At 38.1% G+C, this 16977-nt stretch overlaps 1 protein-coding gene across 1 annotated transcript in view; it reads right to left on the reverse strand.

The window, feature by feature from the left end:
• The window catches only part of MCM6 (minichromosome maintenance complex component 6), a 40291-nt gene extending 23515 nt beyond the window's left edge, over positions 1-16776 (reverse strand). Inside the window, exons 1-7 of the mRNA XM_001364007.4 lie at positions 16532-16776; positions 14105-14251; positions 11658-11768; positions 9282-9531; positions 7075-7240; positions 6571-6716; positions 2821-2971 (exon numbers count right to left, since the gene is read on the reverse strand). Of these exons, the coding sequence (XP_001364044.1) occupies positions 2821-2971; positions 6571-6716; positions 7075-7240; positions 9282-9531; positions 11658-11768; positions 14105-14251; positions 16532-16638 (1078 nt within the window). The 5' untranslated portion in view covers positions 16639-16776. The remainder of the gene's footprint in view (positions 1-2820; positions 2972-6570; positions 6717-7074; positions 7241-9281; positions 9532-11657; positions 11769-14104; positions 14252-16531) is intronic.
• Between the last annotated feature and the right edge of the window lie 201 nt (positions 16777-16977).

A 16977-nucleotide genomic window follows, 5' to 3' on the forward strand; every position in this document is an offset into this window, starting at 1 on the left:
TTGTGGTATACAAATGTAGAGTTGTGTTTACTATTGGTAATGGATTTAAAGCTATTATATTGTGGGTTGGTGCCTAAAATGATCCAAAGCTGCTCCCTGCCACTAAAACTTATCTTTTTCATAAAATTCACCCGGGGATGCTATGAACCATGAAACACAACAATCTCTGAAGAATCATAACTGTAATGCTTCAAAGAGCAATGAAGGGATGGGTTTAAATAGGCTTCAGCCTATTACCCTTGATGACTTGCATTTGAGAAGTGGTATAAAAGGCAATATCTTTAACTAGACAAGAGGGGGACTGGAGGAGGAGGGGAGGCTGAGGGGCTCAATTTTGTACTAGTGTGAGGTAGTAAGAAGGAGGAGTTAGATTTGGTACTGGATAAAAAACAGAGAAGGAGATCAGTGGTACAAATTAGGCATAGACAAAGAGAAGTAAACAAATACAACAGTCTCATATTTGATAAAGCCCAAACCCCCACCGACCAAAACTGCTGGGAAAAATGGAAAAGTCTGACAGATATTGGGTTTTGACTGAAATCTCACATGGAAAATCTCCAAATGGATACATGACATAAGATATAAAAGATCATGGGGACAGCAAGGTGGTTCAATGGGTAAAGAGCCAGGCCTAGACACAGGAGATCCTGGGTTCAAATTTAGACTCAGATACTTCCTAGCTGCACAAGCCACTTAACTCACATTGCCTAGCTCTTGCAGCTTTTCTGCCTTGGAACTTAATATATAACACTGATTCTAAGACAGAAAGTAAGGATTTATTAAATACATACACACATTCACACAAAAGGTTACATAAACAAGAAGAATAAATTAGAAATTACTTTTCTGACCTACAGGTAAGGGAAAAGTTGGACCAAACAAGTGATATAGAAAATCACAGAAGATGAAAATAACTAAAGTTTTAAATAGATACAATTCAATTGAAGTGATAAGAGAAACAATTAACTGGAAAAAATTATTGGAGCAAGTTTTTCTGATAAGGGTATCATTTCCAGACATAAGGAAATGATTAAAATTTATGAGAATAAAAAACATTTCCAATTGATAATCAAAGAATATGAACAGTTGCCAAGAGAAGAAATCCAACCACACAAAAATGCTCTAAATTACTAATAATTAGAGGGATACAAAATTAAAGAGACTCTGAAGTTCCATCTCACATCATTGAGTTAGACTGTTGGCCTCTCAACATCCTATCACTTCCTAGGTTTACCATAGCTCTCCAGTCATCAGGTTTCCATCTCTACTGTTCTCAGAGGAAGGACAAGTGCTGTCAGTTGAGTTTTAAATTTCTCCAGACTGGAAACCAATTTTTCCCCTCCCACTATACTTATAAGACTCAGAGAACCAGTGGAATACAGGGTAAATATGAACAAAGGAGTTAGAGGTATTCCCCAACTCAAAACAAAACAAAGAATAGGAACAGACAGTTCTCAAGAAATCCAAGCTATCTATAGATATAGAAAAAAAATTATCCAAAGCATTAATTAGAAAAATGCAAATTAAAGTAACTCAAATTCCAAACTTCACCTCACACCTATCAGATTGGCAAAGACAAGGAAAAGGGAAAATGACAAATGATGCGGAGGAATTGTGGGAAAATGGGCACATAAATCTACTGTTGGCAGAACTGTGAACTGGTCTGGTTATTCTAGAAAGCCAACTGTTACTAAATTTACTAAATTCTTTGAACCAGCAATGCTAAAATTATACTCCAAAGATAAAGAACAAAGGAAAGGTATATTTACAAAAATATAACAGCCAGTCCAATTTAAAACCATCATAAAAATGTCAATTTTCACACTAATTTTATTTCAAACCAAACTATGTCACTCAAGTGTCATATTTTATTGATATGTTCAAATATTCTGATAAAATTGCCCCAATGGAACTTTCTCCCCTCTCCAGTTTAACTCAATAAGCTATATATTTAAAAAAAGAAAAGAAAAGAAAAAAAGTCCACAAGGATACCTTGTCTTTGGATCAATGGACCTGGGCCAAATTCTAGCTTGGTCACTTTCAATCTCAGTAACCCTGAGCCAATCACTTAATTTCTCTTTGTCTCAGTTCCTAATTTGTAAAATGTGAAATGTAGACTAGATCCTCTAAGGTTCTTTCCAGTTCCAAATCTATGACTTGTGTCCAGTTTCCCTGATTCAATATGTATAAAGAGACTGTTTTAAATTATTAAAGCACCCCCATAAGGAAAATCCAAGCCAATAGCTCTAGGTTCAACCCAAGAGTACTGTAGAAGAGAAAGCAAGAGAAGAGGGGGGAAGGGAGGGTAAGAATGTGAAGGGCAGAATATTAAACCACATCCTTAAAAAATGAGATTTTTTTTTCAGTAATAGTAAAATTTTGATTTCCATTTTAAATGAGGATAAGCAAAACAGGAAAATATAGCAGTAGGAATTTTAATTTAGAATTGTCAAAAGCTTGAAGAACATGAGTTTTGCCAAGAGGGCATGATTCTCCATGTCAAGAAATTTCTTTAAGAAAAATGTTAAGTGAGTTATGAATTTATATAGTGCTATTTGAGCCTCACAACCCTGTGAGGTGAATGCTATTACTAATCCCATCTTAAAGATGGAAACTGAGGCAGACAAAAGTTAAGTGACTTGCCCAGGGCCATGCAGTAGGATTGAAACTTAAGTTCCTGGCTCACGGTCCAGTGCTCCGAACCCTGTCACCTAGGTGCCTCCATGATTCTATGGCTCCTTTCCAATTAAAAACAACAACAACAAAAAACAAGCAAGCAGTGAACATTTCAGTCTCAAGTTTAAGCCATTTAACTCTTACCATGTATAGTAGGGAAGAGGCTAGTACAAAGATTATGGTAAAGGTTTTTATCTTGACTCATTTCAAACACTTTCTCCCACTCCTTTACAGACATTTGGTTCTTAATGCTCTCAGCTGTTTGTTCTTCATCCCGGAGCTCTTTTCCACCAAACTTTAAAAAAAAAAATCAAGTGTTAGTGTAATGACAACCCAATATGAAATGTGACAAGAGCATAAGGAAGAGAGAAGGAACATCACTTGCTAAGCCAAAAAATGAAAAGAAAAATCCTCAGTTTGAAAGTAAAAGCAGGCATCTGAAAAAGCTGTGAAGTTCTACATTGCCAAGACTAGCTAGGCTTCTTAAAAAAACAACAAAAATCCCCAATCAACTGACATAAAACTTAAAATGTCTATTATGTGCCAGGCACTAGGGATACAGACAAATGAGATGTTCTTTGCCGTCAAGAAAGTTCTATTGGGGAACACAGCATGTGCACATATACAAAAGTACACAGAGAATACAAAAAGTACTGGAAAGATAAATATGTACTTCTTGGACACATTAATTCCCTTTTTTTCCTTTTTTAAACCCAAACCATCTGACTTAAAATCAATACTAAGTATCACCAAAGCAGAGCAAGGGCAAGGCAATCCAGGCTAAGTGACTTGCCTCGGGTCAGCCAGCTAAGAATTGTCTGAGGTTACAACTGAACCTAGACTTCCTGTCACCAGGCCTGGCTCCTAGCTGCCTTGTCACATTAATTCTTAACTTCAACAAGACGAGAAGGCTAGACATTTTCTCCAAACCTCACCAACCTGCCAAATCTCTCTAAAATAGGAAGCATATATGAGAAATAAAGCAATTTCAGCTGTCTGGAGATGCCAAGAACCCAAACAAGGTAAAACTTGCTGAACAAACCAGAGAAGGCAATCGCTGACCCCCAACAGAAATCTCACTTAGGACCCTCTCCCCTCCACCCACCAGGCCTTCAAGAGCAGACTCACGGGCTTGTGAAAGCATCCAACTTTATACTCCCACTTTTAGCCTATTACTAGTGCTTCCAAGAGTCAAACTCCAAACAGCAGAAATCTGCTAAGCCTGAAACAAGCCTGGCTTGTTGCTAGTGCCAGTTAGATAACCGATAACTAATGGGGAATACAAATACATAAAAGTGAAAGACTATCTGGAAGGAGACCACACACCCACACTCACAAAAAGAAAATGATCTTTATACAAACAAAACGGACTTATCTCCAAGACAGAACAAAGACAAGGCTGATAGATCTTTCAAAAGAAAACAAACCAAAAAACCTGAATACTATAATACAAGAAATAATACCCAAGAAAACTCTCTGGAACATCTGATCATAGAAAATAAAGTGCCAATCAAAAGAATCCATAGGTCACCTCTAGATAAAAATCCCTGGCTGTATACTTGAAGACAAAGAGCTAAAACTTAAAAGGCAAACCACCAACTCTGCAGGTGACCTGTACAAAAATGATCAAATATAAAGAAAAGGAAATCTGAATAACCAACAACTTCTGCACTTACAAGAAGGAATGTTCTGGAGAGTAAGGAAGTTTAAGATACAACTCAAATGACATGCCCTGCAAACTTAAGCCTAATCACTAATTAAAAAAAATATTCAATAAAAAGAAGTATTCCTTTTTCAAATGCTCCAGACAATAGAAAAACAAGAAAGGTAAACAAATAGAACACAGAAAGATGACAACAGAATAGGGGGACGAGTAAGAGATTTCTTTCTAGAAATACACGGGACCAGAATGAAAGTAGAAACCAAAGAAAGGGTATGGGAAAGAGACTGGCCTGAAACCTATGGCCTGAACCTTCCAAAACCATGTCTGTAGGCCAGTGTTATGCAACTATACTGCAGAATGTTAGGGTACAAAAAAATAGGAAGAAAAGGGGAGTATATGACATATAAGACAATCATTTATATTAAGAGACAACTACATCAGAACAACTCTGAGGTAACCCAGCTTACCCCTTAGATTGTTAAAATTGACAAAAAAGGAAAATGACGAATGCTGCAGAGGCTGGAGGGATAACAGATGCATTTAAGGCATTGTTCAAGAAATTGTGTCTAGTCATTATGGAAAGGAATTTGGAAACGTGACCCAAAAAAACTAATTGTCCCTCTGACCCAGTGACACCATTACGTATAACTGCCAAAGAGAGCAGAGGAGGAGGAGGAAAAGGACCCATGTGAAAAAAAAAATTATAATAGCTTCCCTCCAGGTAGAGGGGTCAGAGTCAAGATGGGGAGAAGGTATAGGGGCCCATCTTATTTCTATCAGATTACCCTCCAAAAAAGAATGCCTCAAAACAAACCGTGGAGCAGCATAATCCATAAAAAGACATGGTAAAGTAACTTTTTAGCCTGAAACAACTCAGGCCAGTAGGAGGAATCTAGCAGGTCCTGCCAAAGCAATAGGCCTTGGGCCCAACTGAGGCAGCAGCCAAGGCTTCAGGAACTCTCAGCCACAGATGGTAAGAACTGCTCAGAAGGAGATTACAGGAGTCCCTTTGCTGGCTCTGGATGAAAGACTCTTGTTGCATTGCCCATACACAGAACCAGGTTGCTATCCTGGGGCCCAGCTGCAGGGTGAAGAGGAGCCCCAGCATAAACCAGCACTTGCAGCCACAGGGGAGCAGGGGACCCTGGTCACAGTTCCAAGGAGTAAAAGAGTGTTTGGGGTTATACACAGGATGAGAGAGTATTAAACACATCTCTCCTCATATCAGACTACTTTGGAAGAACTAAAAGCAGATGGATCCACAGTGCTAGCTCTGAAGACAGTGGCACAAAGAACCTGAAGAAGTGTTCCCTTAGCAAGTACAGAGCCCAACTTTAACAGTTTTTTCACCGTAAAGGCAGGAAAATAAGCAAACAAAAAAAGAAACTCAATAAAGTTATTTTGGCGACAGGGAAGACTGAAATTCAGAAGAAGACAACAAAGTTAAATACTGCTGCATCCAAAGCCTCCGAGAAAAATGTGAATTGTTCTCAAGCCCAAAAGAATTCATGGAGGAGTTCAAAAAGGATTTTAAAAATCAAAAAGAAGGAGAAGAAAAATTGGGAAAGAAATAAGAACGATACAGGAAAATCATGAAGAAAAGAGTCAATGATAGCAAAGAAATCAATACCTTAAAAACCAGAACAAGCCAACTGGTAATAGAGGCACAAAAATCCAATGAAGTGAAGAATTCTTTAAGAAGAAGAATTGGACAAATAGAAAAAGATATACCAAAATTTACTGAGAAAAACTTCTTTAAAGACAGAATTGGTCCTTTGGGAAAAGAGGTACAAAAATTAATTGAGAAAAAGAACTCTTTTTTATTAGCCAATTCTATTTTGTAAAGAAAAGGAAACTTTTTTTATAAATTAAAAAAGACCCAAAATCTTTTAAATTTATAGAAGAGGAAACAGGATGATATTGCTTCAATATTAAGATAATCAGCAAATATTCTATCAATCAAGAAATACCTTTGAGTTAAACCCCAGTTAAAAGTTTGAGTCAAATTGGCAAGATTTATTAAGCACCCAATATATATTAGGGACTAAGCACTGGGGATACAAAGAAAAACCGAAAACCAAGCAAACAACGCCCCCCTCCACCCCTAACCCCCATATGAATAAGGCAAATAAGTGCCTCCATACAAAGGAATGGACAGTGGACCCTAGTCTAAGAGACAATTCAGTGTTGTGCTTTACCAAGAAGAATATTTAAAAAAAAATACAACTCACCCTTGGATTAGTTGGAGCAACATAGCAGGCCAGGAATACCAGCTTATAGGAGAGATCTCTCACGCCAAGGGCCCGGAGGCCTCGGACGCCTTCAGTCTCGTATCCATCAACACCACTGACACGGGAATCTGTCTCTGCACGCACTCCTGGAAGAAGAAAGTAAGTGACCCTTAAAGACAGCTCTTAATAGAACCAATCCTCCACAATCTAGAGCAAGAGCTACACACACAAATGAAATCTATCAATCCCCAAATCTCATTTTTGACTGATAATTTCAATCTGTATCCCCCCAAAACACCTATCCCCCTTTCCTACCAACCCTTTAATAAAGAGCCAAGGGGCAGGCAGAAAGAGGGGCTGCATCATCTGCAAGCAGGAAAACTAAGAGCTAGACAGGAGCGTTTAAGTTTGTGGTACGTCAAGGGAAGAGACAATCTTTTTATTTTCTCTTTTTTCTAATTCTTAGAGCAGTGCCTGGCACAGTGATGAATGAGAGCCACACACCTGGAGTGCTGAGCTTCGCCACGTCTGGCACAACAATCAGAGTGCCTGTGAAGTCACATTTATCACCAGCCTGCGCCGATTCCACAGCTTCTGCCCTTAGGATGATTTCCAGGCTCCGGGGGATGCTCCCACGGGGGAGCTCTGCCTGTGTCTCCTGAATACGAACCTGTGCGAGAGGACAGAAAGGTGCTTTGTGTTAACATGACATGAGGAAACCTCTAAGAGCCGGTGTCTGGTCAGGTATGGACCGCATCCTGCAATTCTGCTACTACGGGGAGGCTGAAGGAGCACTTGAGTTCAGGGGTTTGGCCTGTAGTAGTCTAGAGCTCATCAGGTTCTAAACCACGTGTATAGGGTAAGCCCCTGGGCAGGAGCAGGATGCAGGATGCCCAAAGATGGGTGAACTGTCTCCGGCTGGAGATGGCGATGGTCAAAGCTTCTAAGTCAAGCCCTTGAATAGAGATTGCACATCTGGCAGGGGGTGGGGTGGGGTGGGGGAGTTTGGGGGGACAGGAAAAAGAGACCCAAACTTCAAAAACAACAATGAGGCCAATATTGAGAATGAGCTACTTTATATTATCGTTTTACTTTTCACAGGGATCAACATTCTTCCTAAATGTTCTTTGAAGAGCTCCCTTTAAATCATGTTCTATGCCAAAATGGACAATTACCTCCTGACAAAGAAATTTCACTTCATTTTTTCATTAAAAACGGATTGTTCTAGCATTCTGACATGTTCTAACATGTTGGATAAGAGAACTTTTATTAAAAATTCATCTGTATTCTGACAAATATGAAGAATTGGTCCCAAGAAAAGATCAGACTGAGAGTGGAGAAAAATTATGTAAATATGGAAAATTAGCTTTGTAAGGATGAAAGTTCAGGCAATGAAACTAAAAAAAGTCCTTTACTTGTTATTAATTCAGTAACAAAAGGAAAGTGGGGTTCCCCTTTACTGACTGAGGAATCCAAGTTTCTTACTACCAAGCTGATAACTATAAGAAACTAGTGCAATTATTGGGGGGGGGGGGGGGTTAGGAGTGTGAATTATGTTCTCATCACATAACTGGATGCAATCAAGGGGTAACTGTAAAGAATAGGAAAAGATGAGAAATCAAACGTATCTGTTTTACTCCAGAGAACAGGAGACGATAGTATGCCAAGAAATCAAAACTTATAGGTAGACAAACCTTTTTTTTGTCATTGTTGAGCCTTTTGTTTACTCTTTGTGACCCCATTTAGGGTTCACTCAGAAAATATATTGGAGTGATTTACCATTTATTTCTCTGGCTCATTTTAGAGATGAGGAAACTGAGAAAAAAACAGGGTAAGATGACCTGCCTAGTCACATAGCTAGTAATTGTGAGCCAACATTTGAACTTGGGAAGATGAGCCTTCCTGATTCCAAGCCCAGAGCTCTATATACTGGGTCACCTGATGACAGACTGGTGGACTAGAAACAAAGGGAACTTATCCAAGAATTAAACATTTACAATTAATGGATATAAAACTTGGGGTACCGTCCAGAATTAAGTACAATAGCAGATTACAAATCCTTTATAGAAAAGGTTTAAATACCTTTCTTTTTCTAATGTCTGAGAATTCATCAGAGTTCAGAGTTCATAATCTCAGGAACTAGTAATAACTTGGTATAAGATCGAATTCTTATGAATTTCATGATGTATAAGCTTAGAAAATGATCATAAACGTATTGTTCTTTTTGACAAAGAAAAGGTATTGGAGCCAGCCATTCTAAATTAATCCTAACTAATACTTCTAATTTTTTTAGAAATTTAAAAATGAGCCCAGAGATTTAACAAACTCGATAAAAATCCAAATAATTGTAGCTTAAACTAATAGACAGAAAAAGTCTGTTGTGAATAGAAACCTAGGCTCAAGTCAGAAGTCCTGTTGTCAGGTTCTACTGGAGACATAGTAGCATAGTAGAGACCAATCATGTAACTTCTCAGTGCCTCAGGCCAGCTCTCAGCCTGTGTTACAGAGTAGCAGGTCTGTGATAGTAGAGGCTGCTTCTCTATACTGAAATTCCCCAACCCCAAGAAAAATTACAGGTCCATCCCTAAATCAGTATAAAAATCAGACTTGCAAATGCCAACTTCATGGACCAAATGGATTTAACAACTCTCCTACCCAAAATTTTAGTCTAGGAGCTGCTGAAACCCAACAGAACTAGCCAAAAATAGTACCTTTTGAAAGTCAACAAATCTTGACTTGTTTGTATCCAGCAGGAACCTTCTTCTGTTGGCACATACTGGATTTCGGCAGATGTTAGGCTGTGTGTATTTAAACTGCTGTTCCACATCCTTGATCACCGTCTGACAGTCGAGGCAAAGGAACGTGCCACTTACAAGCTCTGGGTGAACAGGGTGGGTTCGGACTACCTGACCACTGATGCGTGTGAGTGAACCAATTCTGGAGGAAGTCAGCTCTCGAATTCTACATAAGGAGAAATATTTTACCAGCAGTTACTCATAGCCCAAATATAATTTCCCAACTAATCACACAAAAACAGAAGTCCTTCAAATTAATTTGACTTTCTCTAGTTAATCCCTCCCTAAATCACACACTACTGTGAAATATCCTTTTCTTCAATGCAAAAAGAAATTTAGAATACTTAATATTTGTGATAATAGAATAAGTTGTTTTTTTTAACTTCTCAAGTTTGGAAATATCAATATACACTTGAGAGAAGGCAGTGTTTATTTCAATCTCTTCTCCCCTCCCCCCCAATATGCCTAACACAGTTCCTGATACTTAGCAGATTCTTAATAATGCCTGATAGTTGATTGATTTTATGGGTACATTCCCATTTCCACCACTTGACATAATCCTCAAATTCCTCTGCCAAATAAAAAGTCTATTTCAAAGTCTTGTCCCCTGTTGGCTCTTAATCAGAGGTTGATCTTATTTTTCACCTCCATTCATCTGACTTATTATAGCATCAAGTCCTTTTCAAATTCCAGACTTCCGAGTACCTGTCTCGTCTAGCATGAAAAATTAAAATCTACTTCTTGAAATTATATCTTGCCCCTTAAAAAAAAGTTTTTACAGACAAGTTTTTGCTAGTGTTTAAAACTAATTGAAATGCACCTGTACATTTAGATATTATTATGTAATTAACAAGGAACATGTAAAACACTCTAGGATGGATTGTTTTAAATGAGTAATACATACAATTTAATAAGTTGCCTGACATTTCTTTTTTTCCAAAAGAAAACAAAAGATTTAAAAATCATCTTAGAACAGCCTTCTCTCCAATTTTAGTTAGATATAGGGTAAATATGTTCAGAAGAAGGTGCTCCAGCATTCTAAGGTATATAAAGTAAAGCTTAGGAATCCTCAGGTAGGGACAAGTATGGGTTTGGAATGACTTTTGCAGAAAGACAAAGCAGTAACTTGCAAAAACCAAGGACTAGTCATAAGTAAACTTTTGTATCTGTGTGATTTTTAAAATTTATTTACTTGTCAGAATTTTGGCCTTGTTTCTTCCTCCTCACAAAAGTATATCACACCCCGAAGTTAAGTAGAGGAAGTGACATTAGGTTATCTGTTTTTTTTTTAATGTTCTGGTTCCTTTAGCAAAACAATAAATCACTGGACATCTCCTTATAATGATGTGATTCTTTCAGCTGAAGTAAAAAAAAAGGAAGAAAGAAAAGAAGAAAGGAAGTATGAAAGGGATAAGGCAGGTAGGAAGAAAAACAAATTAGCTACTGTCTAACTTTGAATAAATGTATAGGGTAAAAATTATGTAGGGAAGGAAGAATTTTACGAAAATTGCAAATCTTGCTTACACTATGTCTTTTTGAAGGGTAAGAGTTCAGTAAAACATTTAGGAGTCTTGAGGTATTCGAATAACATGTAACATTTGATAAAAAAAACAAAAGCTTCAGGAATAATTCACAAATATAATTAAGCAAAGACAGTTGTAGGATTAAAAAAGGTATTGTACATGTGATCTCACATTATATTCTTCTATAATATCATTACAAAAGAGTTAAATACTATGAAAAAATCTTTAATGAAACCATTACCTTATAAATATTTAGTAAATTAATGTTATCTAATTTTTAAAAAGATGTCTGTGTAGACACTAAAATTATTACACAAAATGTAAATGAAAGATGTCCTTTTGATAGCAATTTAAATAACTTTTTATATCTGTAATATAGTATGTTTTTAAAAACTGCTATGGTTTACATTTTCCCATGTCTATTTCCTTTTTAATAACTACAGGCACATAATGTTCATTTTATAATTATCATTGGGAGTATTATATATGATAGTTATGTGGTAGTCTCACACAACTGTGACCATTATGATGAATGTGAAGGAAGAAGTATTTACTTCCTTTTAAAGAGGAAATCTGAAATGAAAGTAAAAACTAAAATTAGTTCAATGCATTTATTTTATATTCTTGACTATAAAAAAATTTAATTGGCTGCTTATGTGAATTTTTAAAGCCAAAAAAATACACACCTATAATAATAAGAATAAAAAGGAAGTTGATGAGATCTGGAAAAAAAAGGAAAAATAAAGGAAAGTATGTAGTGGTTTCTTACTTGTGTCTGGAAGGGAGATCTTGGAATGCAACATAAAAATCTTTGGCAAGAGGAATTTCTTTCCGATCCTTGACAAAGCTTTTCAATGCCCGGCACAAATAGGGGTAAACTCTGAAACAGAAAACCAGTGCAAAAATCTAAGTATATGTAGGAAATTCTCTATTATACTTGTCAGATGAACCAGTCTAGACTTTTCAGCCTGCTAACTACTCCAGGCAACTTATCAAAATATCTCTCCAGATCAGGGGTTCTCAACCCTTGTGTCAGGAACTTCTGAGGCGGCTAGGTCAAATCTAAGGAACCCTGGGAGAAGAAAGTTTTTAAATGCATCAAATATATAGAATTCCAAAGGAAACCAATTCTATTAAAATACAGTAACCAAAATATTAAAAGAACAGAGCAACTAGTCTAGACAAACATCAGCGACCCAGCCCTCCAATCACAGCTTGGCTTTCACGATACTATTGCTATTAACATCACTTCTACAAAGCTAGGACTATTTATGACATTGAAAATATAAAAAGCATTTATAGGCATTTTCACAAAGATTTAAGTTGACTTGAGTAAGAACAGGCTCTGTCAGACAAACATTTGCTATCAAGCTGGCAAGTCAGAGGAATGCTCAAGATAAAATTTACTCAGGATTTAGCAGAACATTTGATTAAGCATCTCATTTAATTAATTTCCCCCTTTTTTGTCAGCTCTGACCATTTGCTGGGTTTGATTTATTTGATTTTCATTTCTTATTAGTGATTTGAGGCATTCTTTTAAGTGGTTGTTTAAAGACATTTATATCCTTTGACCACTTATCTATTGGGGAATGGCTTTTGGTCTTATTTGTTAACTACCTACTATTTTGGATATCAAACCTGTATCAAAGTTATTTAAGATATAAAGATTTATTATGTTTAAAATCTGTACTTCCTGTCTTAGAATCAATATTGTATATTGCTTTCAAGGTAAAATAGTAAAGACTAGGCAATAGAGGTTAAGTGACTTGCCCAGGGCCACACAGCAAGGAAGTGTCTGGGGCCACATTTGAACCCAAGCCATCCTTAGGGCAGGCTCTCAATCCACTGAGCCAACTACCTATCCCTGATATAAAGATTTTCATGTCACGTTATTCTGTTGGGAAAACTGGGAAGGATAGGAACAGGACAGACACTAGCTAGTTTATGTGGATGGATTCAGACAATAAGAGTAAGCATTAATGGATCAGGTGTCAACTTGGAAGGTCTTTAGTGGAATGCCACAAGGACCTTTGTTTGGTCTAGTGTTATACGTTTTCCCCCCCCTTCAGCGGCTTGGGATAAACCATTACTATCAAATTTACATCATGACACAAGGTAGAAGGGATGGATAACACTGGGTGACTGTTACTGTCAAAAAGATATTAATAGACTAAAATGTTGAGGTGAAACTAGAAGATAAAATTTAATAGATATATCTAAAGTTTAAAAAAAATCAATTTCACAAATACAAGACCAGGAAAACCAGATAGCACTTTGCATGATAAGGAAGATTTTAAGAGAATGCAGGCTCATGGAATCATTCATATGATTTGGCATCCAGAAAGAAACTTCCCTGCTCTTGGACAGTACTAAGAAATAGTTTCCAGGAATAAATAGGTGACAGTCATCCTCCTTTTCTCTGGTCAGACTTCATGTGACATGTAGAATTTGATTCTAGGCTTCCTTAAAACAACCTAGTGAGGCAGGTGTTTTTATTATTCCCATTTTACAGATAAAGAAATTGAGGCTGAGAGATTAAATGAAATGCCCAAGGCTACATAGCTAGCAAATATCTGAGGTAGGATTTGAAATAAAATCTTCCTAACTCCAATCCAATATTATCCATTAGGGGAGCTTTCCCATTTCCAACACATAAAAAGCAGGGGACTTCACACCCTTCTTCCCTTCTATGATTTCTTTTCTCCTTCAAGGTTTCCGTGGATGTTTTATTTTAAACTGATTCTGTAGAACACAAACACATCTTGAGTATTACCTAGAATGCACATATATAATCATGTAGTTCTTTGCCTCTGGGGACCCTTATAAAGGGTTAAGTAAACATTACATTAGTATTATATTGTTTAAAATCCAAAATGAAACACTCTCATAAAATTTGAACGCCTGGTAGGACAGTGATTTATGGGCATTAGAAGACTCAACCCCCGTGGGCATACAAGTGTGAGATGTTTGTTTTGGTGTAGTTCTCTTAGGGGCTCCCTGCTTTTTAATGGTTCATGAGAGAAAGTGACAAGCATTTTCCTAGGAGAACCCATTCTGGCCAAGACTGCTTTGTAACCTGAAGAGTCAGGAACAAATTCAAAGGTCTTACCTGGCTCTAGACCATTCCATCACTCTAGGTATGAGTCTAAGAAACTAGCTGTTTTTCTGGATTCTCTCCTCAATCAAATTCAGTGGGTTTTTAATAAAACATCATACCTGTAGAACTCTTCTTGAATAGTGGTGGAAAGCTGCTGATTAAATTCTTCCAGGTCTAAAAAACTCACAACCAATGTGTTTCTCTCAGGTCGAATTAGCTCCTCTGCCAGCTGTAAGTATTTTATTTCTCCATCACTATTCTGGAATCTGTAAGAAAGACCAAGACCAGGTCAAGTTAAACAGGCTAGCATGAAGCATTATTAATAATAGCATACACACACATATATGTGTATGTGTATAGTGTCCTAAAGAAAAAAAAAAAGCCTTCTTCACATGTCCTGGGAATTAAGCAGGGTATTTATTATTATTAATGACATTTTACCAATGAAGAAGTTGAAGCTCAGAGGTCAAATGACAAAAGGCTAGGAGAGAAAAAAATTTCAGTACCAGACAATAACACTGATGTAGAATTTTTTTCTTCAAGATTTGGAAAAAAACAGAAGTCCAAATTTTACAACGGGACTTAAGCTGATTTACACAAATGTAAAGGCTATTTTACATTTTGGTCTTAGAACAAAAAATAAGTATACTCACTAACAAAAGCATCCATGAGAACTTTCCCTAGGGATGGTAAATGGGACATTCATAAAATGCCTACACAAAGATGAATTAAGAATTTTGCCAGTTTCATAAGACAAAGCAAAAAGATTACAAGAATTTAATCTTTTTTAAAAATTTGTTTAGTTTTGTTCTTTCTATAAAACACACATCTGAGGAAGCTATCATATGTGCTTGGGTTTTTATTGACCCAATAGCAACTTCACCCAAAATGAAGCAACCAATAGGGTGCTTCACAGTTCACAAATGATTCTCATAGATTAAAAAGTATCATTTCTATTTTACAAAAACTCCAGAGACACAATGGCCACAGAAAATAAATATCAGAACTGAAACTTAAGTCAAAGCCTTCCAACTCCAAGATCAAGGTTCTTTCCTGAACAGTTGTCTCTTTATGAGACTGCTCTTAAGGAAGAAACATAGGATCTCTAATTACAAGACTAAAGGGCACCAAAAGCAAAAAAATAGATTTGTCTTGTCATATAATAATTTTCAGGAAAAAATGATTACAAAGGGAACAACCTGGTAAATCAGTGAGCACTGATTTAAGGCAGACCGTTTGGTTGGGTGAGATGGAAATAGTTTGTGGAAAGATGGCCCAATTTTCATTTAAAGGTTCTGGGTTCAAATTCTAGTTATGAAATTTATAATCTCTATGACCAAGAACCATCAAAAGTGGGATAGGAAGAAAAAACTGGGACCTTGTCCTAAAGGAGCATCATCATCAACATCCTAAGTAATAATTTTGTTGTTTTTGAGTTATTTTTGTCTCGTTCAACTCTTAGGGACCCTATTTAGGATTCTCTTGACAAAGATAGTAGAGTGGTTTGCCATTTCCTCCTCCAGCTCACTTTACATATGAGGAAACAGAGGCCAACACAGTTAAGTGATTAAGTGTCACACAATTAATATATGTCTGAGGCCATATCAGAACCCAGATCTCCCTGACTGGAGGCCCAGTGCACTATGAATAGACCAAGTCGCTTATAATCATAAATTATTTTATTTTTTATTTTATAAACAATATAAGTAAATAAAACCCAAATAATAAAAAGTTGGCCTTTATATAATGCTTTAATGTTTGCAAAATGATTTACAAATGTTATCTTAATCTTTACCATAACTAGAGGAACAAGAAACTTTTATTATGCCCAAGTAGCAGATGAGGATACTGAGGCATTTAAGTGACTTGCCCAGGGTCACACCGCTAGTGTCTTAGGCAGAGCTGGGACTCCTTGATTACAGTTACCACTGTACCATCTAGCTGCCATATTATAATATATACCCCGCCCCCCAAAACCCCAAACATCTCGAACGGGTCTTCCCCACACAGCCAGCCCCGACCTACATCATGCTTCTAACCAAGTCTACGGAAAGGCAAAGCCGCGGCTCTAGGCCCAATAAAAGCTCCGACCCCGGGGAAAGGACAAAGAGGAGTCAGGTGAGAGCAAGAGAGAGGACCCAGGAAACATCCGCGCAGCTTCGGGTGCAAGTGTGTGTGGGTCAGAGAAATGGGGTCAGGAAGGGGCAGTCAATTTGTCCCCCTCCCCCGGCCCAATTTACAACTCCGGGTAACCAAAGTACGCAAAATGCTTTCTTTCCAACCAAGGGCGGGGGGGGGGGGGGGGGGGCGTAATGAGCCTGGGAGCGCGGGGCGGAGAATGGTGATGGAGTCGAGTAGGCTAACACCCTGACGCTAGGGGAATACGGACAGGGATTCCCCTGTCCTAGGGGAAGCTGGGAGCAGCTTGAAGCCGGATGATTGGAAAGGGGAGCTTGCACCTTGCCTCCAGTGCATTGGTGGTGCAAGGAAGGGTAAAGCCCCTCCCCTAAAACCCGCTCCCCTCCCCCCGCCAGGTCCCCACTCACTCTTCCAAGAAATCCAGGAACAGTTTCTGGCACTTCTCCGCCACTTCATCGCGGACTTCCAGGTGCGGGGTTCCCGCGCCTGTCTCCGCCGCCGCCACAAGGTCCATGTCCGCTTGCGTCTGGCTCCAGTGAAAGTTTGGGCTGCTGGGGTTCGGTACTCCGTGCTCTAGCCGCCCCAACTCAGCCACGCGCAACTTCCCAGGCTAGAGAGAAAAAGCGTCTTCACCGCCGCCTCTCCTGACGAGACTGCCGGAGCCAATCACGGACCCGGAGTCTGGAACTTTCGCGCCAAACCTAGCCAATGCAAAGCTGCGTCCTCTGGAGCTCCGCCCATAGAGAAAGACTTTTCGCGCCAAATGTTAGAGGGCCCGGACTGGTTTCCCCTAGGCCCCAGATTCTCAAAACTCAAGAAGATGCAGCAACCCAAATATTTGCAAAAGTGATGA

This window comes from Monodelphis domestica, chromosome 4 (assembly GCF_027887165.1).
Source record: "Monodelphis domestica isolate mMonDom1 chromosome 4, mMonDom1.pri, whole genome shotgun sequence".
NCBI classification, from domain to species: Eukaryota; Metazoa; Chordata; class Mammalia; order Didelphimorphia; family Didelphidae; genus Monodelphis; species Monodelphis domestica.